General features: G+C 41.2%; 1 protein-coding gene across 1 annotated transcript in view; it reads right to left on the bottom strand.

Moving 5' to 3' along the window:
* The window catches only part of lig1 (ligase I, DNA, ATP-dependent), a 70,019-nt gene that overhangs the window by 24,032 nt on the left and 21,692 nt on the right, over positions 1-24,295 (bottom strand). The window contains exons 8-19 of the mRNA XM_028593586.1: positions 22,507-22,593; positions 18,774-18,830; positions 17,938-17,996; positions 12,658-12,771; positions 12,328-12,494; positions 11,861-11,937; positions 11,556-11,647; positions 9,041-9,140; positions 8,758-8,843; positions 7,741-7,856; positions 5,072-5,167; positions 140-250 (exon numbers count right to left, since the gene is read on the bottom strand). Coding sequence (XP_028449387.1) covers positions 140-250; positions 5,072-5,167; positions 7,741-7,856; positions 8,758-8,843; positions 9,041-9,140; positions 11,556-11,647; positions 11,861-11,937; positions 12,328-12,494; positions 12,658-12,771; positions 17,938-17,996; positions 18,774-18,830; positions 22,507-22,593 — 1,162 coding nt within the window. The remainder of the gene's footprint in view (positions 1-139; positions 251-5,071; positions 5,168-7,740; positions 7,857-8,757; positions 8,844-9,040; positions 9,141-11,555; positions 11,648-11,860; positions 11,938-12,327; positions 12,495-12,657; positions 12,772-17,937; positions 17,997-18,773; positions 18,831-22,506; positions 22,594-24,295) is intronic.

Genomic DNA, 24,295 nt, shown 5'->3' with positions numbered 1-24,295 from the left:
GCCTTTATCTCTGTCTCGTTTTCTCTCATCAACCTTTTCACTTGCCATTTTCTCCTCTCTTTTCTTCCCCCTATTTAAAACCACCCCGAGTATTTCCTTCATCCTCCTCCCGTCTTATTCTGCTCCTCTCCGTCCGTACCTTTCTCTTGCGGGTGGTGAGGACCTGGAAGGGCTGGATCTGTTTCTTCTCCCGATCCCAGGCCACCGCCTCCGAGTCCAGGACGCACGACACCACAGAGTCCTTCTTCACCTGTTGAAGAAAATCATGAAGATACAGCAAAAGGGAATTACAAATGAATAAAGAGACAAGGGAATATATTCAGTAGGGAGGTAGGGAGGGCTTTTCGGGATAAAAAAGAAAAGACCGATGACATTATTTGCCAATCTGCATATAAGCAACATCTGCTCCAGCAATCAGAGGAGTGTCAGGAAGTTGCATTGAAGTAAACACAACCAACTTGGAGATGTATATTCAGTACAAGTCCAAACTAAAAAAGGCATGCATACAAGCAATTCCATTTTAGGCATGTTGAGGCTGTTTCAGGACTGCCAGCTGCCCTCCCATTTGTTGCCAATTGCTTTGGAAGTCAACACATTCATCAGACAGAGAGTGCTAACCCAGTGATATCTGGGTTATTAAGAGGTAACAGGTTGTTTGGAAACAGTCAAATATATCAAACAGAACCAGTTATACTGGTATGGCCATTAGGTGAAGTAATACATTAATGTATGCATTTGTATTAATCTGGGTAATGAATTAATATTAATTCATAATTAGATGCATTAGGGCACTGTGGTATCTCCCTGGGAAAATTAGTTTCCCCTCATTAATATGCAAAATAATGCAGCAAGGTGTTATAAAATCTCATCAGAGCATCTCCTCTATGCAGGGAATGTGTGTTAGTGTCACTCAGGCATAGTTCATGTACTGTGTTTAAGGGAACGCATCGACGCACACAGACACACATAGACACAAAGACACACACAGATGCACCCATGACAACATAATGCCAGGACTGAGGATGCAAATTTTAAATTCAAGCTATTTCTTTAATCCATTGTCGGTCACGTTTATGATTAGCAATGGATTTCCTTGCTGAAAGCTTCATTTAAAAACAGACATGAGCTATTCCAAAATAAATGCCATAAGGCTCACACATTAAACAAACACAAGGAAAAAGTTTCAAGCACAGAATTAAAGAAATGATGCCATCACTTCAAAATGCTGTGTCGCTCTCATAGAACGCAAATGATGCACAAGCATCCAAACTTTTCACTCTGTTTAACGGTTGATTTTTTTCTTTTTTATCCAAAACCTCACAGTTAGGCAGAAGTTATGGTGAGAAAGACAGGTGAGAGACAGCAAATTACAAGAAATACAGATAAGGGAGTGTAGAGAGAATAAGGAGAACGGTGAGGAGCAGGAACAAATTGACAGCAAAAAAAAAAAAAAAAAAAAAAATCGTGAAAGAAAATGTTTTAAAAAGGGAGGTGAATGGGTTGAAAAAGAGTGTTAAAGAAAAAAGGTTTAAAAATTTGGAGATGGGGGGAAAATGAGGCAGTGAGAGCAAAAACAAAAAAGGTGAGAGAAGATGCGACTCAGAAGCTTCGACAGGTAGGTGAAAAAGAGCAAGAGCGGATATGTAAGGAGTGTGGAGGGAGAGAGAGGAGTGGTGAAAGGGTAAGGGTATAAGAGACGGACCAAGAAGGTAAAAAATTGCAGACAGGCTGTATCAAAGTGCCAAAAAAGGATGAGAGGAAGAGAGAGAGAGAGAGACACAAGGATGAATAAGACAAAAGTGAGAAGAGAGGTGAAAAGAGAGCAGCGAGTACTGTGAGAACAAACAGGTATCATCAAAAAGTAATGATGAAGAAAGGAGAGTGAGGTGATTAGACAGAGAGACAGGTAGACATTGAGAGCAATAAGGTGAGAGGGAGAGACAAAGAGCCGTGTAGCTTTTAAAGTTCTGAAAAGAAAGGAAGGAAAAAAAAAAAAGAGGAGGAATGAAAGTCAGTGTGAGAGAAACTTAAGAGGGCAGATGTTATGTGATATGATGAGAAACAGTGTGTAAGAGAGAAAGAACGATGGATAAAAATTAAAAGATGGGGCGGGTTAGCCTAGAAATCTAGACGCAGCCAGGGGGTCTAGCAGCTATTCGTTGGCTTGCGAGCTGGAAAAACCAAACTCTGGCCAGGCCAATCACATTGTGTATAGAGTCGGTGGGCGGGCTTATGGCTGCTGGGAACAGCGGTCTTTCGAATCGGCTTTGGCCACAACTCTGGAAGACTTGGAGTTAAGCTTTTCTTTGAGAAAAGAACAAAGAACGGCACTGAAGTCATTCTTACACAAGGAAGATGTGTTCGGAGTTTTGCCGACCGGATACGGCAAAAGTTTAATCTATCAACTAGCTCTGCTACCTTCTTCGTTGCTCTGCCTGGTTGTAGCACTATCCTATAGCGTGAAGTGAGAATTTGAAAGACAACCGTTTATCCCGCCCCTCGGATTGAGCCCGGTCAATGGTGAGTTCCCAGACCCAACACCTTGATGTGGGTCTGGCTTGTCAGGCTAGGGGAGGGTAGCACTGAAAAGTAAACTTTTAGTTTGTTGGCATGGCCTAATGCCATTTCTCGATAGTAGGGGGAGGTTGGGCACCGAGCTGAGCCATGAGCAACCACATGCCTTCCAGTCCTGCTGGCACAGAGCTATTGGTTTTCCTCAGGACAGCACGGCAAAGTACAAGAAAGTTTATTGAGACCGAGTCAAGACTTAACTTTACCTTAAAACAGCGTGTAGTTTCTTTTTAGCATTTCACATCACACGTTCAGTCACTATGACCACTCCTACGGTCAGAAACATTGTGCGGAAATATGAACAATGACGTCGCTGTCAACGGGCTTATCTGCTAATGTTAGCTACAGACCGTTACCCTGAAAATAGACGGTACCATAGGGTGCCGTTACGCTATTTTCCAATAAACTGTAGCTGGGGGGGAGGGGGAGGCATGGTCACGGGAGAGTCTGGTACAGCCTGACTCTGCAAGCGGAGATACCATTAGCGCTATACAGGAGCGTTCACATCCAGTCAAATCAGCGCCAGCCGCATGTGTACAGTATATACAGTAGTGGCTGTGGATAAGAGGGAGGCTGGCTGCTGAAAATCAGACGTTTTGGCGCTCGTGACATTTGTTATGACAGTTGCACGTCGGTTGCAGCCTCCCATCTTGCAACATTATGTTTCTTTTTCTCGTCTTAACCAGTTTTGAAAATGTGGAAATAAAGTCACCAGGCACCTCATTCCCACACTATTTTAAAGTCTCATCTGTGACAACTCATGTCAGCCTTGACACAAACAGTAACAGTGAATAAGATAGGAGAGAGCAGGCAGCCAAGGTAGTGAGCGCGCTCAAATAACTGCGGGCAAAATGCCACAGCTTCACGTGCCGGTGATCTCTTCCTCTCTCCCACGCACAAGCACGCTAATTTCGCAAGCCTACCCACAGCTGCAATTAAACGACAAGTGTTCCAGCCATCTACTACAGAGATGAAGTTTCCTGTCAAGCTGGTTTAAAATTTCCATCCAAAGTAGACACCTCTCTCCAAATTAAAAAAAAAAAGAAAAGAAAAAAGAAATGTAAGGGCCAGTAGCAGCTCTTCATGACTGAAAGGGGAGAGGACAGGAAGGCTGCATGATATTTTGTTTCATCGTCTACATCGTGATGTGCGCATGTGCAATAGTCAAATCGCAGGACGTGAACTTTTTTTTCTGCTTGATAGAAAATGTAACTTTCACCGTTCCCCTTTTACATGATTGTTACCGGCCGACCCTTCCCCTTTAAGACAGGCGGCCACGTGGGCAACGTGTGTATGTGACGTAACATTAGTCTGACGGTAGTCTATATCAATGATGTTCCACTTCCAGGATTGCTCCAGTGTCGCTGGAAATTCTGCCGGATGTCTCTCTTTTTGGCCGGATGTCCGTTACCTTCCTCTTTCTTTGTGTTGAAACTTTAAACTCCGGTGGATTTCTGAGGACTATGGTTAACTGCTCCTCAGATCTCTGCAGGGTAAATCCAGACAGCTAGCTAGACTATCTGTCTTCTGTTGCACGACTAAAAACAACCTTTGAACGTACACATGTTCCACCAAAACAAGTTCCTTCCCGAGGCTATTTTGCAGACACCTTTGATCAGTCCGGCGCTTAGCGCCGCCCAAGAAGATTGGGATTGGTTTAAAGAAATGCCAATAAACCAGAGCACGTTTTTCTCCCATCCCCGGAATGCAGTGTGGACTAACCAGACCTCCCTCCTCCGCAGCGCTGTGGAGGAAGGTCTGGCAATGCGAGACTAGTGCGACGGGGTTTTTTTATGGGAAGTGAGGCTCTCCTGTGTGTGTGTGTGTGTGTGTGTGTGTGTGGAAAGGTAACATTACCGTAAGCATTATTAATATCACTGACGTTAGCCTGGATTGATTGTATTATATGAATACAATGGTGTCATGTGAGTCAACCAGTGTATTTAACTACCTAATTTCCCTCTCCAAAATCACTTCAGAAGAGTAGTCACAGAGCTTACTTGCTTTGGTGTTTGTAAAGCATTACCGTTCAACAAAGAATGGTTCAAATAAGAAAAGTTATTTTTTCATTTTTATTTACTCCCCTGCCAAAACCATCCCAGTAGTCGAGAATGATTTATTATTTCCAAATAGAGCTATTTATGTAAACTTTTTTCACATCGCTATATATATATATATATATCTCGCAGGAAAAACTATTTCAGTCAGTTTTTCCCAATATCGTGCAGCCCTACTAGTAAGGGTAAGGACAAGCAAAGGAACAAATACAATTTGAGTGGTTTCAAACTGAGACAGAAAAGTGGGCACACAGAAACCAGACAGATGACAAGACAGGTTGAGAAAAATAGGCAAAATTAAGGACAAGAGTGAGAAAGGTAAATGTGTGCAGTTGTTAGCCTGCAGCGCTATAAAAGCCCTCATCTGACAATTAAAGCTCAGATCGAGTGTCCTCTCTCCTGCGGGGTTGAGCAGCAGCGCTCAGCGTGTTCAAAGGTTTTACCTTGGGAACGCGAGAGATGATATCGGGGTATTTGCTGGTGTTGTCTTCCTGGTTGCGGCTGAATACGCGAACCTCGCCACTCTCCAGAATGTGAATCTGTCGGGGGAGCACAATACAATAAATAAAATTAACATCTAATCCTAATATTGTGTTAATGCTCATATTTATTGTTTATTGTGTTCTGAATATGTGGACAAATTGTATTATGATGCTTTGGCAACATTGGCAAAATCTAAATGAAATTTAATTCACTACCAGTGCCCAACATGCCAAGACCAGACAACACGGTTTTGTCCTTTGAGAGGGTCACTGTGTCAGATTGGGTGATCACATGGTGATAAAGTTGTGGCAGACTACAAGTTGGAGCCGGGCCAATCAAAGCTTCTGTCACGACCTGTATCAGGTACATTGGTCCACTTCACTGCCCCAGGCGACAGCAACAACAAAGGTAGTTTCAGTATGTAAATAAGTGTTTTGCATAGTAGGGCTGCAACCAACAATACATCTGTTAACAAGCTTTGATATGAATCAATTCATTGTTTGATTAATAAAGTGTCAAAATAGTGAAATCACAAATCTTTCAAATCACAATTTTATCAATTCAATCAACACTTGAATATCGTGATATTTTATTTCGCAATACTGTATCGATTTTCAAAAAGGCAATAGATTTTTTTTTTTTTATTAAAAAAAAGAAAAGAAAAAAAGAAATTACCTATTTATTTTTTACATTAAAAAATATTCATGTAAGACAGTGGTTCACGTTTATGTTGCGTTTAACCCCCTACCGCTAGATGGCTATGCTGAGACGCACCACTAATGTCCTTGCCTAACAGTGCCTGACTTTTTGCTAGAAGCTAACAATGTAGCTATGGCTGAACTTTGACCTACTTTAGCATGTAAACATTAGCTCACTAAGAACCTGTGAACCACAATCCCAAACTGGCAGTTTGATTTTCTGTGTAATCAATTGTTTACCTAAAGTAAACTTCTTTGACATTTATGAAATTATACTTCCCAAGCTAATAATTACCAATTACAATCCCAATATATCGCCTTACGCAGAGTATCGAAATATATTGCAATATATTGAATTGTGACCCATGTACCGTGATACGTATCGTATCGCCAGATTCTTGCCAACACACAGCCCTACTAGTTGTGGCCATCTTGTGGTCAGTCTTGTCCCGTTGTCCTCTGCTATTCCTTTCCTAGCAGGTTATTTTCTTTCTTTAATCATTTGTCCTTTCTTAATGTAAACTGTAGCCAACTACCATGTGATTTACAGTGGTCTAATTGTACTGTACTGTCGTGTGCATGTTTGTTATCACATTCCTACTTAAGATACATTAACTTCACACAATACATTGTTTCATTCTATTTTAGTGTGCATTATTCAACACTTGGCCAGGCACAACAAATAACTTCTAATTTTTCCATTGCTCAATGAGCACTGTCAGTGATAAATAGAGTCATACAATAGAAAGAAATACACGCACAATCACTAACTTGACTCATTATCAGGGGCACATACTACCATGAATACATAGTTATTTTTGATTCATCAAATGCCACACACACACACACACACACACACACACACACACACACACACACACACACACACACACACACACACACACACACACACACACGTTCTCACACCCCCCCACACACGTTTAACTAAGTGGTGTATCAAGAGTCCCTCTGCTGGCTGTTTGAGGTAATGTTCACTGCAGTGAGACCAGAGAGAGAAAGAGAAAAAAAGAGAGAGACAGAGAGAGAGAGTTATATAGTGATCAGTACAGTATGGAATCTATATTTTACCTACTGTATGTATTTAATATGTGATATGTACTATATGTTAATTTTCTATAACCTGCTTTGGCAACATGTTTACTTTGTTCATGCCAATAAAGGAAATTGAATTGAGAGAGAGGGAGAGAGAAAAGAGGATGTCATCTGTTTTGCTCACTGTGTCCATCCTCTCTCCGTTTCTGTTTCTGCTCATTTCTCTTCTTCTCAATTCAACTCAGTTCAAAGGCACTTTATTGGCATGACTGTCCAAAATTAACAATACAGCTGAAGGGGTTTACATTACAATCTCTCCCTTGCTGTGTGTCTCTTTATGTCTCTCTCTCTCAAAATTTTCTGCTGTGAAACTGCTGTCTCCCGTTCTGTGTTCGTGTTCCTTTTTACATGTCTTGCCTTCACTGTCTCTAGCCTCTTTCCTCACCTCTCCCCATCTCCTACCCTCTCTATCGCTCTCTCCCTGGTCCACAATGGCAGAAGTAGCTTTCTCTGCCTACAGGCCCAGGGCAAAAGCAGCACTACTGTTTATCTTAAAAGACTAGGCACGCACGCACGCACACACACACACACACACACACACACACACACACACACACACACACACACACACACACACACACACACACACACACACACACACACACACACACACACACACACACACACACACACACACACACACACACACACACACACACACACACACACCAGCGTCACAGAACAGCAATACCTCATACTCAAAGAACACAGCCCAAAGGTTTATGCATGCAAAATTCAGCAGGCATATGTTCGGTGCCAAACGCAAAGAAAACAAACAGTTGCACTTTGTCACTTTGGCCACCGACGTGCGCACAAACCTGTGCTCGCTCTCCATCGTATTTGTATTCGCAGGTGAACGCCGCCTCATCAAACCTCTTCATCACCTCGCCGACACCCTTGGTGGGGTGAGCCAACATGGGTCTCAACGGCACACCTGGGAGAAGAAAGGTGGTGTGAGAATTCGAGAAAACAGAAAACAGCGGGATACAGAAGACAAAAATAGCGTCATGCATTTTTCATGAATTCTAAATAGTTGCGAAGCTCAAGTGCCCGGAAGAAGTTTTCTTCATTGGCCACTTTGTGAAAAGGGGGGGAGGCTCTCTCCAACAGGCCTCCAGGTTAGGAGAGCAAGGCAGATCTCGGATCCGTTTTTGCAAAAGAAAAAAAAAAAAAAAAAAACAGAAGCTTTGAAATGTGCGTCAATGACACATTCCCACATCAGCATCACACCCACAACTGTTTCTGTGACAAAACCACAGTTACAATTTGTTTGTTCTCATACTCATTTGGCCCTAATATGAAAGTTCTCTGACTCACATCCCCTTGGGCTACACAGCTAAATTAAGCTTCAAAAGCAGAAGAGGAGTGATATAATGAAATACACCAAACCAAATGTCTTTGATTGGAGCTTACAGCACCAGATATGACAGGACAGTTAACGTTTTGTTCAAACTGGCCGGTCCAAAAAATTCACCAGCTCCTTTAACAACCATCTCGCATTTTAGAACAGACCAGCCCTCTAAGTAACGATTATTTCTGTGCCAGAATAGCTGCTAGATGTGTCTCGCTGACCAACAACGGCCAATTTAGTTCCCCAATTTAGTGTTCAGATGGTGGTATTCATTTTCTACCTTGGTGCCAAGGCTCCTTATCACAAATTGCTTGACAACAGTGTAATTAGGAGCTAATCCTTAGTTTAGTGTTGTCTTTTATCGTTCCGTGATAAATGACTCAACTAAAATAACTCACTCAACTCCACTAAACGGATCAATAAAACACACACCAGTCACCGTTTTGGATCTCATAGCCTTTCTGCCTCCTGATTGGTTGCTTACCTGGAGTGAGCTTGCAGTGATTGGGTAGCTCGTCTATGCCTTCTTTTAGCAGAACAGGGATGATGACGTCGTAATTGGGCATCTCGCTGGACGGGAGAGCGCGGGGATTGAGTGGGAGATGAAGTGCAGCGTTTGGGAAGGAAAAAAAATTTAAAAAAATCAATATCATCCAAAATGGAAGTGAGGAGAATGAGTGAGGCAGAATGAGGGATGGGGCTTGAGGGGGATGAGGCATTGTAGTGGTGCAGAGGAAAGGAGATGGTTTTGTTTAGGCTTGGGTTACCAGTAAGTCTGTTTGAGAATGAGACTCTTCTCTTCGATCCAGGCCCGCCTGCTCTCAGTGCTCATACCCTTCCCTGCGTCGATCACAGCGGGAGGGAAACCTATAAAGGAGAAGAAGAAAAAAAAAAAAAAAAAAAAAAAAGCATTTCAAAGAGATATGTGTAAGTGCAAACATTTACTGGATGAAAGTTCAGAGGCCCTTTAAAGGCCCGGGAATACACAAGACTTACAGCCACGCAATTTCTTGTGTACAGCTGCGCGTCAGTGTTTCCTACAATACTGGGAGAACTCAACCTAAAGATGTAAACTACTCTAAACGGACAAACACTCAAAAGCTGAGTGTTTTCAAACCAGTGTGCAATATTCTTCAATTTAATTTTTAACTACTTAATTTATCTATTTATTTACTTATTCTCATCATGTGAAATGTATAGATGAAGGTGAGGAGAGAATGTGTTGCTTTCTTTGGTTTAACTAGTGGCACCTTACAGGCGTAGCACTCTGAATTTCATTGTACGTTTTTAATGATGCAATGACAATAAAGGCATTCTATTCTTTTTCTAATTGCAGTCCCACTGTGGTTAAAATGGTTGAGATAATATTGAAGAGTGAAGAAAATTAAACATTTTGTTTCCCAATTCAACATTAATATTTACGATAAATTGAAAATATGACTGAACACTAATTTATCTAAATTAATTATTCACTGTAAAGATCCACTTCAGCTCTACAAACTATTTGCTCTGAGTTGACCTGCGTGATTAAATAATGGTTGAATAAATTAAACACTAAATGTTAAGAAAAACATTTCCAGAGCAGACCACAGATCAATACAAAGCCTCTGGTCTAATTGACTTTTATTAAAGCATACCTCCAGTCACTGGAAAGCCGCAAACACTAATAAGTCAGGAATTAATTCATTGGTGAGAGCAGTTCGGATCAGTGCTGGTGGCAGGCGGTCAAAACCTCCTCCAGAAATCATAAAATCTGCATATTGGTGATGCGTCAATTTCGTACCTGATCACATACCTAAAGATTGCTGTTTTTGTTAAGGCGATCACGGATGGCTTGTATCATGTGGACGCGCCGACAGTTTTGTTGTCATTACTTAGAATTCCTCATGGGTGAGACAGAAACTACGCGCTATACTGTAGCTTTAACAAGTTGTCGAAATTAAAGTTATGGTTACTTGCTCTAAGGCCCCATGTGCCTCTCCTTTAGGCCGTTTACACACTGGATGCGTTGCACGAGCGTGTCAGCTGCGTGGCGTGTCCGTTTATATTTTGGCTCCCATGTTAACAGGTTAGAGCTTACACACTTACATCTAAGTGTGTAAGCTCTTGGCCACAGCTAAATTACATGTTGATGTTTGAAAGTCTCTAGGTTTTGATATAAATAGAGATATAAATGTAATAAAAAAATAAATAAATAAATAAATAAAAAAAAATCGATTTTCTAATATTGCACCTGTCAATACAGAACAAAATATTCTGTAGCCTATTTTGCCGTCAATACTGCCGACGTTGTCTTTGCTTTAATCAAATCAGTATATATTTATGTTTAACATTGTATTTCATTTTATCAATGGGAAACATACATGTGTCCAGACAAGGCTAGCAGCAGCGCGTCAGACACGTTTCTGGTGTGTAAAGACAGAAAAAATCCACACAGTGTGTAACCGGTTAAGTGGGACAACCAGAACTTCTATCAAGTAAACACCAGCTTCTCCAAAGATGGGGACAAAATCCACACTAATATGAGGTTTCAGCAGTCTGAGTTTCACAAATCAAGTTTGTTGTCTTTTTAGTACAAAGTTCCCTCTTTGTGTTTTTACTGCACAGGGTTTGTGGAACATGTGTACGTTCAAACGTTGTTTTAGTCATGCAACAGAAAACTCAGATTGGACGCAGAGTCTAGCTAGCTAGATCTGAGGAGCAGTTAACCATAGTCCTCAGAAATCCACCAGAGTTTAGAATGCCAACACAAAGAAAGAGAAAGGTAACGGATATCCGGCCGAAATGAGGGCGTAATTTCCGGCGGCACCTGAACAACCACAGAAATGTAATGTCGTCGATATAGACTACTTCTCCATAGGCAGTGTGGCGGTCTGCATGCCCCCAGTTTGGGGAAGCAGACAGGAGTACTGACACAGAAGCTAAGCAATGTCCTGCTGTGAAAGGGGGCAGCAGCTAAACACCTAGCCACCTAAAAGAAGGCCCACCTCAAGAAATCACTATCAGTTTAGGTCTACGCTATATTTATAATATTTTCACCACATTATCTTGTTGTCAGACAGCCCTTCCCAAAGGGGAACTGAAGCCGTTATATCATTCTACTCTCTCTTAAAAGCCACCAGACTCCTTTAACAAAAACAGTAATTCTACCTCACAGAACCCGAGTTGCACGAGTTGCCTTGATCCTTTAGTTTTTAATTGTGTGTCTCTGGTGAGTCCGAACTAACCCTTTAAGACGGACTTGTAAAAATTGTGAACCTATCCTTTAAAATTCAAGATTACCTTGTCCAGGGGGGGTCAGGCACACAGCCTGGCTCAGTGCAGATAGGACACTCTGCTCAGCCAGGCCTATCCTCAGCTTCCCAGCCAGGGACCTTTTGATCAAAACCACAAGACCAACAGCTGTCAGGGCTGACGCTCGTTTTCCTGCCGCCTACGACAAACGCTACATACTTCAACGTACATACACAGAGTTAAGAAGGCACTGTGATATCTTTGTGTATATATACATACAGGCGTGTGTGCGTGCCTGTGTTCACACACGCAGCCAAGCCTGTCTATGTATGTGTGTGAGAGTGTAATTTTACCTGACTATATAGCGGGCCTCGGAAAAGCGGCATGCCACAAAGAGGCCTTTGATGATGTCGATTTTCTTATTCATGGCCTGAGGCAGACGGGAGGAAATTGAGATTCACAGAGGAAGAGTGAGAAGAGACAGAATGCAAAAAGGCTGAGGTCACCAGTGAGTACAAACTCCATGTTCAATCCAGAGTGTAAAAATAAAGAGAAAAAGACCCAGCAGCTATGGGGATGAAAAAGGAACTAATTGCTTGGGAGATTCCAGCCAGGTGACGACTTATTCAAAGGCTCAACGATTACCCTCTTCCCTCTGAAGTAGACAAATGTACAAATAATTCCTAGTTCAATACACAATCACATTAACATTTCCTTTCTTTTCCCTCCCCCGACCACAATGCTGAGAGCCAAATAGAGTGAAAACAATATTTGCCCAGGACTGCTTTCCGCCTAATGAAAATGTTATTCCCTGGCTTACCGAGTTCCCACTCATGCTGGCAATTTCCTTCAATTTCCTGAACACGCCCCCTGCTGTCAAACTGGCCGGCTGAAACATCATGCGCTGGTTGCTACGGGAACTCTCGGCCACAAGGCCCAAATCACCTTTCTCCTGCGCCTCTGCCTTGATTTTGTCCAATTGTCGCCCTGGAAACAAGAGCGAGACGGTAAATAGCAGCAGCCTCTTTGGCTGATGAGCAGTTAGGCTGAGAATGCACAAGTAAGTGTTTGGTTGAACGAGTGTGTGTGTGTGTGTGTGTGTGTGTGTGTGTGTGTGTGTGTGTGTGTGTGTGTGTGTGTGTGTGTGTACCAGTTGCTTGAGCAACAGCTTTCATTAGCACCGTTTCTCCAACACCAAGCTCCATCCCCAGGTAGGCAGGACCGAGCTGGTTCAAACACAGGTACACACAGCACAACAGATCATCTGGAAAAACAACGCCCACACACATTATTACACAGAACACATAAGCATGCACAGATACAACACACAAACTAAAGTACAGGCCTACAAAGAGAAGCACAGATGCACAAGTAAAAGCAACAACGCTACACACACCAAACTGCTACACTAAACCAGGGACATATGGGGGGACGCAACCAAACACATACAAAGACACACTCGCACACAACACATGGACATAGAGACACATGAACTCTCTCTCAGGACACCACCAAACACACACTCAGAAAAATACATGGCGGGCTTCCGGTTTGGATCATGTAGTGACAAGACGTGCCAACGAGAAGCTCCTGATACTTTGGATTTAACTGCGATAAAAACTCTCTAATATACGTACTGGCGTGGAGTTAACAGTTTCAGTTGGTTTATTTTTTTTCTCATTTATTACCGAAATTGCACGTTCGGAACATGCCGAGCTCTCAAAAGACCAGAGGAGATACAGAGCCGAAGAAACCAACGCTGAGTAGCAAAGTGGCTAATATGGCGTCGGCTACAGCTAGTAGCGAACTTGCTGCGATGCTAACAGCATAAATGGAAAAACAACGCGAAAATCTCAAAGAAGACATGGCTACACTAAACTTCATTCAAGCATCTCTGGCACCTATCCAGTCATCTATAGCTAGCTTTCGGGAAATGGTGGATACCCTGGGACAAAGAGTTACATCTGTGGAGATCACTGCAGGCGAGAACTTTGAAGCCCTCTCTAAAGTGGAGAAAGCCGTCTCTGAACTACAGGTGGTGAATGCTACACTGGTAGACCGCATCGACGACTTGGAGAACCGTTCTCGGAGGGCAAACCTCCGTATAATAAATGTGCCAGAGGGCAGTGAACCCAACGGTGATATGGTAACTTTCGTCTCTACGCTGTTGAAGGACATGATGGGGAACCAGGTGTTTGCCACCTCGCCCGAACTGGACCGGGCGCACCGCGCTCTAATGCAGAAACCCAAAGATGGGCAGCCACCTCGAGCCATCATCGTTGCTTTTCATAAATATCAAGACCGGGAGAAGGCACTAAGCTGGGCTAGACAGAATGAGATGCAGTATAAGGGACATGCACTAAGACTATATCCTGACCTCAGTGCTAACCTCTCTAAGAAACGTGCAGCCTACAAGAATGTCAAATCAGCCCTGTATCAGAAGGGAATCCAATTCAGGCTTCTCTACCCAGCGCGCCTACAAGTGTCTTATGGAGGGGATACACTGATGTTTGAGACACCGTCGGAGGCTGAGGCGTTTTACACTCGTAGTATTGAGAGGAAGGCCGGCATCTCTGCTGGTCCTGAACATGAGGACTAACTGAACGCTGGCTATTCAATGACGCCGGGTAAAGTAACAGTCATAGCTAACGCAGTGTTGCCTACAGTAATTCTTGATTTGCTACGTTGTCATGTATGATTAACCCTGGGTGTTTTAAGACATTCAGATTTGTTATTCTATTAGGGCATGTTCACGTGTTATTACATAGGGCTGAATACTGGAGCTTGATTTATGTTCAGAGTTTGTTTATTCCATTTTAGTCAGGAGCTCTCAAAAGCAAAGTTTAGGAGATTAAGATGAATTGTTGGAAGTGTTCAGAAGGGGGACGAATCCTGCGTGCTGCTAGTTTGGCAGAGAAAGGGAATGTTTTGGGGATGTGGGTGCTAACGACTGGACCTTTTTTTCTTTTCTATATTTACTGTAAACTTTTTGGGTTTCATTATATGCTGTCTGTTGAGGGAGGTAGGCGTGACATGTGCATGGTTATGAACAAAACGAGTCATGCACACTGTATTCATAACTTTATTGTGTGGCTATGACTAACAATTTAAAGGGTGGGTGTGGGGGGTCAGCGATCAGGTTTGTATCATGGAACGTTAAAGGGCTCAACAGTCCAGTAAAGAGATCTAAAATATTTACCCACCTTAAGAATTTAAAAGCTGATATTATAGTCCTTCAGAAAACCCACCTACGTAAATCTGATCAACTACGTTTAAAAAGGCAGTGGGTGGGACAAATCTTTCACTCTAGCTTTAATTCTAAAGCAAGAGGGACAGCAATACTAATACACAAAAGAATTCAGTTTACCTCCTCTGGTGCTATATCTGATCCACAAGGCTCATCGACTAAAATCTAAATCGACATCACAACATATTTCTCAAATCGAAGATACGACAGGAAAACTGACTACAGATCCTCTCAAAATAAATGATATTTTTAAAGATTACTATTTTGATTTGTATAATTTAGAATCACTTAAAGACGTATCACTCTTTGGGAATTTTTTTGATAAAATACGAGTTCCTACTCTCTCTGATGGCCAAAAAGAGCAATTGGATCAACCGCTAAGCCTTGAAGAAGTTGCCTTTGCCATCTCTGCAATGCAAAATGGGCCCGATGGCTTCCCCATTGATTTTTATAAGACATTTTCTGGTCAACTAGCCCCCCTGTTATTAGATATGTTTAACCATTCCTTGTCCCAAGGTAAATTACCTGGATCCCTTACCGAAGCATCTATTACACTTTTGCTGAAACCGGGTAGGGACGCATTTAAATGTGGTTCATACCGACCTGTATCACTGTTAAATTCTGATGTTAAAATACTTTCGAAACGGTTAGCGATGCGATTGGAGGCACCCTTGTCATGCCTGATTTCAACCGACCAGACAGGTTTCATTAGAGAGCGTTAGTTATTTTCTAATGTGAGACGTCTTTTAAATGTACTTTACAGTCCTTCACCTAATGTCGTACCAGAAGTTGTGGTGTCGTTAGACGCGGAAAAAGCTTTTGACAGTGTAGAATGGGATTATCTTTTCTTTGCATTGAAACAATTTGGTTTTGGTAAAACATTTAGCCAGTGGATCCAACTTCTTTACTCCTTCCCACAAGCAACGGTGATCACGAACCAGCTCCGCTCACAAAATGTTCCCTTATCTAGAGGCACCAGACAAGGTTGCCCACTTAGTCCACTTTTATTTACATTAGCAATAGAACCATTGTCCCTCGCCCTAAACTCTACACCCTCCATACAGGGTATTCCAAGATGGGGAGTGGAAAATAAACTATCCCTTTATGCGGATGATATGTTGCTCTACATATCAGACCCACTGTTAGGTATCAATAAAATACTTACACTGCTGCACACTTTTGGACGGATCTCTGGCTACAAACTTAATTTATCAAAAAGCGAATGTTTGCCTGTAAATGAATCAGCGAGGAAGATCCCAGTTCATGCTCTACCATTTCATATATCAAGGTCAGGTTTCAAATATTTGGGCACTAATATAACTCCTGTCTTTGAAGATCTTTTCGATGGGAACTTTGCCCCACTCATTGCCAAACTTGAACTGTGTCAAAATGAATATATTACCAAGGTTTCTATTTTTGTTTCAATGTCTCCCTATTTTCTTATCAAAATCCTTTTTCCATCAGATAGACACGTTAATTTCAAGATTCATATGGAACGGTAAGATTCCTAGGATAGGTAAAGACCTACTCCAGCGACCAAGAGCAGTAGGTGGGTTGGCCCTGCCTAATTTTCGGAGCTATTACTGGGCATCTCCACTCTCAGAATATGGACTCAGTTTTTAGGGCATGCTAACACGAAGAGAACACTTTTGATTCAGAGCCCGCTGTGTAACAATCACACGTTTTTACCAGCCAAATTAGACCAGACCTTTGCAGGATGGCATAGGAAAGGGATCCACAGATTTGGGGATCTTTACAGGAATGGCATATTTTCTAGTTTTGATGACTTGAGTTCTAAATATGACCTTCAAAAAACTGACTTATTCAGTTACTTTCAAGCCCGCCAATTTGCTAAGAGCCATAGCTCACAATTTCCTGCTCTCCTGGAGAAATCCCTAGTGGACTCACTTATAGAAGTTCCTTCTGGGTTGAAAGGCTTCACAGCCCATTCATATTTGATGATTGTTACTTGATGATGTCAAGATAGACAAGATCAGAACTGCGTGGGAAGAGGAACTTGGAACTGGAATCTCAGAAGACGTTTGGACTAAAGCTCTGACCAGAGTGAACAGTAGCACTTCCTGTGCAAGACTGGGTCTAATTCAATTCAAAGTTCTTCACCGCCTACACTGGTGTAGAGCTAAGATATCCTCATTCTATCCTAATGTTGATAGCAAATGAGTAAGATATGTTAATGTAGCAGACTTGACACACTTGGTCATGCCATAAACTAGCACGATACTGGTCAACTATATTTGATGTACTGTCTGAAGTGCTTGGGACAGCTTTAGAACCACGCGCTACAATTGCCATATTTGGTGTACCAGATGAAGGCACAAACTTGACACAACATCAACTAATCATAACATTTGTCTCTTTACTGGCACGTAGACGTATTGTACTACTTTGGAAATCAAGCTCCCCGCCCACTGCAGCACAATGGCTTAAGGATGTAATGCTGTTTTTACATCTAGAGAAGATTAAATTTACAATAAGAGGCTCTAACAAATACCTCTCAGTGTGGGAATCTCTATTGTCGTACTTTAGCAACCTCCAGGCCCTACCGGTGTAGTGAGTGACCATCCTGGCTGACTCTGAAGGATTGACTGCCCCCCTCCATATTCAAGCTACACTATATATAGAAACCTGGCTATAGTATTCCCCTATGGTATGTCGTCACAGAGTTTTGAAGGCGTGCCTTCCTTTACGGTAATCATATTTGTTTATGTTTCAATTCTAAGTATGTATTTTCTTTATAATTGTCTGCATTGTTAATCATTTCTTATTTGGTCCAGTCAGGGTGGGATGGGGTGGGTTGAGAGGGGATTGTTATGTGCAAGAAAAAGGAAAAACTCATATCCGTAACGATGTGTCTGTTCATAATCTATATTTCTCAATAAAAAGAGGTTTAAAAAAAAAGAAAAAAACATGGCCACAAAACCAGAACACCCACCCATCCCCACACAGCGCCACACACCCACCCACCCCACACAGCTCCACACACCCACCCACCCCCACACAGCGCCCCACACAGCGCCCCACACACACACACACACACAATTCATCCTCCCACTATTATGTGCAACCTGGCTTCATCATCATCTCCTTGATAGAGTGGCTGGCAGCCAGATGCCTGTGTAGCTACATCAGCGTGCATTATGGGAGAGATAAAATACCATTTACCTGGAGAGAGCAGCAGCACAGAGCGAAGTAGGTTCGACAGCGTCTCGATGTTTCTCAGCCTGGGAAGTGACAACAGGATTGCTTTGAGACAAGGAAGACGAATTAAACAAATTTTAAAGCCATCCTGTAAATACTGGGAGGCGGGAAATTAGATTTGTTTGGAGGTTTTAATCGGAAATGGAAGCTGGAAAGGCAGATGAACAGTTTAATTTAATTTATGGAACACAATACATCAATTGGTGTGGGTGGGAAAATAGTCATCACCGGGACGTTTGCAATTCAATATCCTCATAAGGTAAAAAAGGAAGTCTGTAAAGGTGTTTTCAATTTGATGACAAGAGACTTAAGTTACAAATCACAATTATGATTGTGGTTGGTAAGGTCAAGAATCACATCGATTTCCTTCAACAAAGAACTGTATTTCTTCTCTGTGTCTAGTTTCTTGCTCAAGAGTTGTTATATAAATCATCAGCCAAGTTTCTGGAGAATAAAAGCTGAAAACCCAAATTAAATGAAACCCAAGTGTGAAACAAGTTGTTAAAATACATTCCTGAGCATTCCTAGAAAATGACCCAATTGTAAAAATGTCTTCATGTTCCCTGCCCTCCCCAGAAAATTTATGCAATTTCTTCACTTTTTCTGGCTGGAACATACTTGTCTAATTATATTGCAGAAATTCCCAGCAGGAAGCCTGAGTGGTAATTTTGTAAAAAAGAAAAAAATGCTTTGGTATATTCTATATCCTTTGAACATAGTAGGGATCATGTTCTCCCAAATGGTGTTTACCTCATTCAGTAAGAAAAAAAGCAACCTTTTCCTCCATATGGAGCTCTTACCTGCCAGAGTCCTCTTCAATCTTCTCAAAGGTGCGAGCCACCGCCAAGTACGGCACTCTGCAGAGTGATGAGCACATAGTTAGCAGGCAAAGCATTCACACCGACAGATTTTTAAATTCACAGCGTTTAACTGACTCAGCTGTTCAGAGCAGCTAGCAATTAGTGTAAGAGTAGAATGAGCTTTGATTGAGTGTCATCAGACCTCCATTAAAGCAACAGCAGGGAGGACACAGGTCAGAGCGGCCACGGCAGGAAAAGTGTGTCCTTACAATGACGTTTGATATGCAAAAAGAAATCTACAGGAGAAGAGTTTTTACAAAAAAGCCTCCAAAGGAGACCTTTTCTGTAGATCTTTGCTCATATAAATCATGAGATTTAAATGTGTTTTATACATTCTGAAGATGATGTTTTTTGTTGCAATATTAGAAAACGTTTATTCAATTACAGAAAAGCATTTATAAGTCAATTGAGTGACTTTCTGTGACTGACATAAAGCTTCAGTAAACTCACCAATCTGGTACTCTAAGCAGATTAAAACCCACACAGAACTAGGGCTGGGTACCGAACTCAATACTTTTTAGGCAACGACCGCATTGCCTCCGTAGTATCGAGTATCAAAAAGTGCCTCGTCATTCAATACCTAGTCTCGCTGTGCCAGACCCTCCTCCACAGCGCTGCGATTAAAATCATCTTGGGTGGCAGCAAGCGCCGGACGGAGCCATGGTGCCTCTGCAAAATAGCCTCAGGAAGAAACTTGTTTTGGTGGAAAATGTGTACATTCAAAAGTTGTTTCACAGCTGTAACACACCGGGTGCGTAAGTGCCTCGTAGCATAGATACGTGTCTGATTGTGTGTATCTCTTTCTCTCTCTCCCTCTGATAAGAGACAGGATGAGTTGGGAAAATTGTGGTAATTGTAGCCTATATGTGGCCGTGTGTGTGACTGAGTGTGTGTGTGTGTGTGTGTGTGTGTGTGTGTGTGTGTGTGTGTGTGTGTGTGTGTGTCACTCTCTCTGTCCGTCCGTACCACTCTGGTGTGCTCTGAGAAGACAATTAAGGAGGAGGACAATATTTACTTCAGGCAAAAACATTTCTTATTCAGTGTTTATTGCAGTGTTTCTGCTCTTAAGTCACTTTTCTTTTTTTTAAACAATTTTATCAGGATTTCTTTTTTAACAGAATGAGCTGCAAATATGACAGAATTTTCCCATTGTTTGCTATAAACTGTGCAAAACAACAGATGTGTACCCTTTTTCAAAAGTGCCACTGAAATATTAATTTATCTTAAATAACAATTAATTCAAAAATTCCAGATTAAGGAACGGCTTGATTATTTGCTATATGGTCAAATTTAAATTATTTAGAAACCCGGTAGTATTTTCGAATGACCGTGCTTCTCTAAAACCAGTTGATTACTGACATTAAGACAAATATATTTTGTTTAACAAGTTTTCTGAAATGATGTTTATATATGAAAATTATGCCTTATCTTGCTAAATATGTGCTAATTTGCATACATTTCCAGAAAAATAAAAATAAATAAATAAATAATCCAAAAAGAATTTTGGATTAAGCCAGATTCAAACTTGTTGAAGTCAAGAGTGGCCAGAGCTTTGTGAACCGTATTCAGGTGTTCCGATTTGACAAAGTGGGCAAGAAAGTTGGTGAAGACTTGCTGTTAATTGTCATACAGTTTATGGACGAGTGTATGGCTGCTCTGTGAAGAAAATAACATGAAGTTGGGGTTTAATTAACATGGCTTCATTAAATTTTCCGGAGCCAGCCATTAGAGGCTTTGTAACCATTTTTATCATTATAAGCAAATTCTCGTAATTTATAAAACGGATGTCAACATTGCACATAGTTCTGAGGCTTAACTCTGAGTATTAACCCAGCCACATTATTCTGAGTCTGAACTGTAATGTTACACAGGGTGCGATTTGTGAATGCACAACAAAACAAAACATGCAAGAATTAAATCCCTCTTTCAATACCATGGATATAGTGCCACTTGACCAGCCATGCCAAAACACTTATTTATGCACTCCAATTTTCAATGTAAAATAATCTCAAAATGAAATAGCACAGCATGGTGTCAACATAAAACACAGCGCTCTCAAACGAGAGAGCGGAGTTCACTTTGCAGCGAAAATACATTCACCCAGGAAACGCTTCTTCGTTCCTCAGGAGTGTTTGAATCCAAACCACGATCTTTTTTTCTAACCTTAATTAGTATCGCCTCACTTTTTCTGGCACAACTCAACTAATGTTACCATGGCCCCTGTAAGGACCGTAATCTGGCAGAGCCTATACATTACTCACAGTCACCTACTGATGGCTAACAACTGCCGCTGGTAACAGACGTCCCGGAGCTCAGTACCGGCGAAATACAACCAGCAACTGCCGCTCGGATTTTATCGTATTACGAGACAACTTTATTTGGAAGGTTACCGTTACTTTAGCGACTAGTTACCTAACGTTACGTTAGTTAAACAACATATTACACTGTAATGCCAGCAAACAAGACTGACCTCAAAAGTAGTGTTCATTGCCATAGTAGAAAATCGGTTCAAAGTTCAACTTGGAGTGAAAGGTTGAAAATTTGGAGGGAATGAGAAGACGATGGAAACGGCGTAGACATCCTGAAGCTGACTGGCTCATCAGGGTCAGAGAGCCAATAAGCACGCAGCATGCTTCTACCAAGATCTAATAATGATTGGGATTGGCTGTCTAACGGTACACGTCGTAGAGGCATGCAGGAAAAACTCTACGTTACACAGAGATGGGGCTCAAATATGTGTGTGTTGTTGCGTTTAGAGAGGCTTGACTACAGCGTAAGTCACATAGGTGTAAAGGAGCTGAAAAATGAAAAAAATAGTGATTTGTAATGTTGTATAATCTCTACCCAGATCTAATAATGATTCGGATTGGCTGTCTAACGGTACACGTCGTAGAGACATACAGGAAAAACTATCATTACAGAGAGACAGGGAAAAATAAATAAGAAGATTTGTGCCGTAATGTGTAATGTTGTTATTTCTTTTTTTTTTAATGGATATTCTAGAAATTGATATTGAAAAAAAGTACTGGTATCGAAGTCGCGGTATCAAAGATTTTTGAATGATACCCAGCCCTACACACAACACATCAGTGTTCACAGCGGCTGACCCGAGTTTAAGCAGCTTGACTTGCACCATTGATGCATAATTCCATGATTTTTCCATGACTTCCCATTACCAAGTCAGAGCACTTCCCTGGTCTGAAAATTGTATTTCTGATTATTATTATGAATTTAGCTTAAAATGTTTGACTCTGGAAGGCTGCACAGAGACAGGCAGGCTGGTTTCTACTACAGTTAGGTTTGAAGGTGAGAAACCAAACACCAAACAGGGCGTCCTCTAGGATTCTGTATTTATGTCAGGATTCTTCTCCACGATGAAAATGCAAATTCTTTCAAAACATTAAGTTAAAAACTTTATTATCCAATCAAAATACTTTTTTAATATCAGTTGATTGTTTTCGGTAAACAGCAGAAATATGCAAAATGTGTAGAAAATAAACAATTAGCCATTAGCCAACTTCTTCTTACTTGATGGTTTTATTTCTTAAGGTGCATAACGGTGACTAACGTTTCGATGTAGGTTACATCTTCATCGTTTGCCATATTATGTTAGTGGGTGTTAGTGGGTTTTTGTAGTCAGTGGGAAAGGGGCTAAAGAGTGGGCTGGACTTACTTTTGGCCCTGCTTCCAGCAGGCATGGTCCACAGGATGGTATTTGGGCCTGGATGGATCGTAGTCCGTTTGTCCGGAAGTCGACTCACTGAGGAAGAACAAAGCAAGAAACGGAGCTAATTAAGAGTCTGACTGAATGATGGAGAAAGCGGTTCTAGTCACTGAAAAAAACATCTCTGATCAGTTTGGAGACAGAAAGTCATGCACACTATTATTATCATAACAAGGAGATAGATACTTTGAAATGTAATGAGTGTTTTGGGAGAAAGCTTCACTAGTTATTTTACAACTACTACAGTAAAGAAGAAAAATACCAGTACCTATTAGGAATTATAGAAAAGCATTTACTACGCCAGCAATGTTATATAATTCTTTATTCTTGCGGGGAAAAAAAATTAGGATTGTCGAAAAAAGTTTTTAACTGCAGTACTTGCAAGATGTGTACAAGCGTTTCCTTTCCTCTCACAAGGTGCAAAACACTGGCGTCTGAATATAATTGCCTGAAATCATTAAGAGGAGAGGTACTCTTGCTGTGAACTTTGTATGGTATGCATTGCCTATCACTCCTAACATTGTCGCACACAAGGCAGTGATAAAAAAAATAAATAAATAGGAGGATGAAAAATGTATTTCCTCCCTTCTAGTTGTCTAGAGCTAAATATAGTTTGTAGCTGTTCTAGTTATCATGACCTCAAAGTGACAAAGCAGCAATACATTGCTTCTGCTGCTGGTTTATTTACATTTAGTAAGACTCAACTAAAAAGGTATGATAATAACAATAATAATCATTTTAATGAATACAGAAACGGATTAACTTAAAGCACTTAAGGGAGCATCCTTTAGGAGAGGCTAAAAAAAAAAGCTCTTTTTTATATAACTGCATCCAAATCCAAACAAAGATGGATAATCACTTGATATGGGCAGAACAGATTTTGATTTTTTTTTTTACGTTATTTTATTTCATGCTACGGATTTGTTTTTACAACATGCTATTGTGCCTTTTGTTTTGTAAAATCCAGGATGTTTTCATTGTTCTGATATAACAATGTGTATTTTTGCTTTATAATATTTGTTTATGTTTGTCTTGTGTTGGACCCAAGGAAGAATAGTCTTTACTACGGTGATGACTAATGGGGATCCTTAATAAACAATAAAAAGGCCTGACCACACAGTGTTTTTTCCATGGCCTCATTTATAAAAAAAAAAAAAACGGCTAACTGTCAATAACCAAGCTCATTCTGAACACTGTCCAGATTAAGAATGATTTGAAGATGATGGATTAGTGGTTTAAATATTTTAAAAAACAGGCAGAATTTCAGCTACACTGGCTGTGGATTAACTTTCAGCTTGAGACGGAGACACAGCGCCTTGTTAACTGGCTGACTGTTGGACAACTGAATGGATTAGGCGCTTCTTTTAATATTACTTGAGTATAATTTCACACGTTGTGGATAAAACTGCAGTCTTGACTGAGACTGTGCTGTAATTTAAATTAAACTATTGTTTGCACTTCACACAGCCACCTGAAACTCCAGTCTTTTTTCTTTTTCCTTTCTTCCTGCTTTCTTTACAAAGTAAAGTACAAAGTAATGCTGCTTTTCTCGCTTTGTCAACCTTGTTGTACATGGTCATCTTGCTTTAATTTCAACTAAACCGGAATTGTCAATGGACAAAATCGCTAAGGTGTTAACATTCAGTGTGAGCAGCCACAGTGTGAGCGGCCACAGCGCAGAAAGGCCAATTAAAAAGCCAAGTGTGAGCTAACACAATGTACAAGATTAATAAAAAAA

Source organism: Perca flavescens, chromosome 12 (assembly GCF_004354835.1).
Source record: "Perca flavescens isolate YP-PL-M2 chromosome 12, PFLA_1.0, whole genome shotgun sequence".
In the NCBI taxonomy this organism is placed as follows: domain Eukaryota; kingdom Metazoa; phylum Chordata; class Actinopteri; order Perciformes; family Percidae; genus Perca; species Perca flavescens.
Note: the sequence above shows the minus strand (reverse complement) of the source record. Positions and strands in the feature narration are given on the sequence as shown.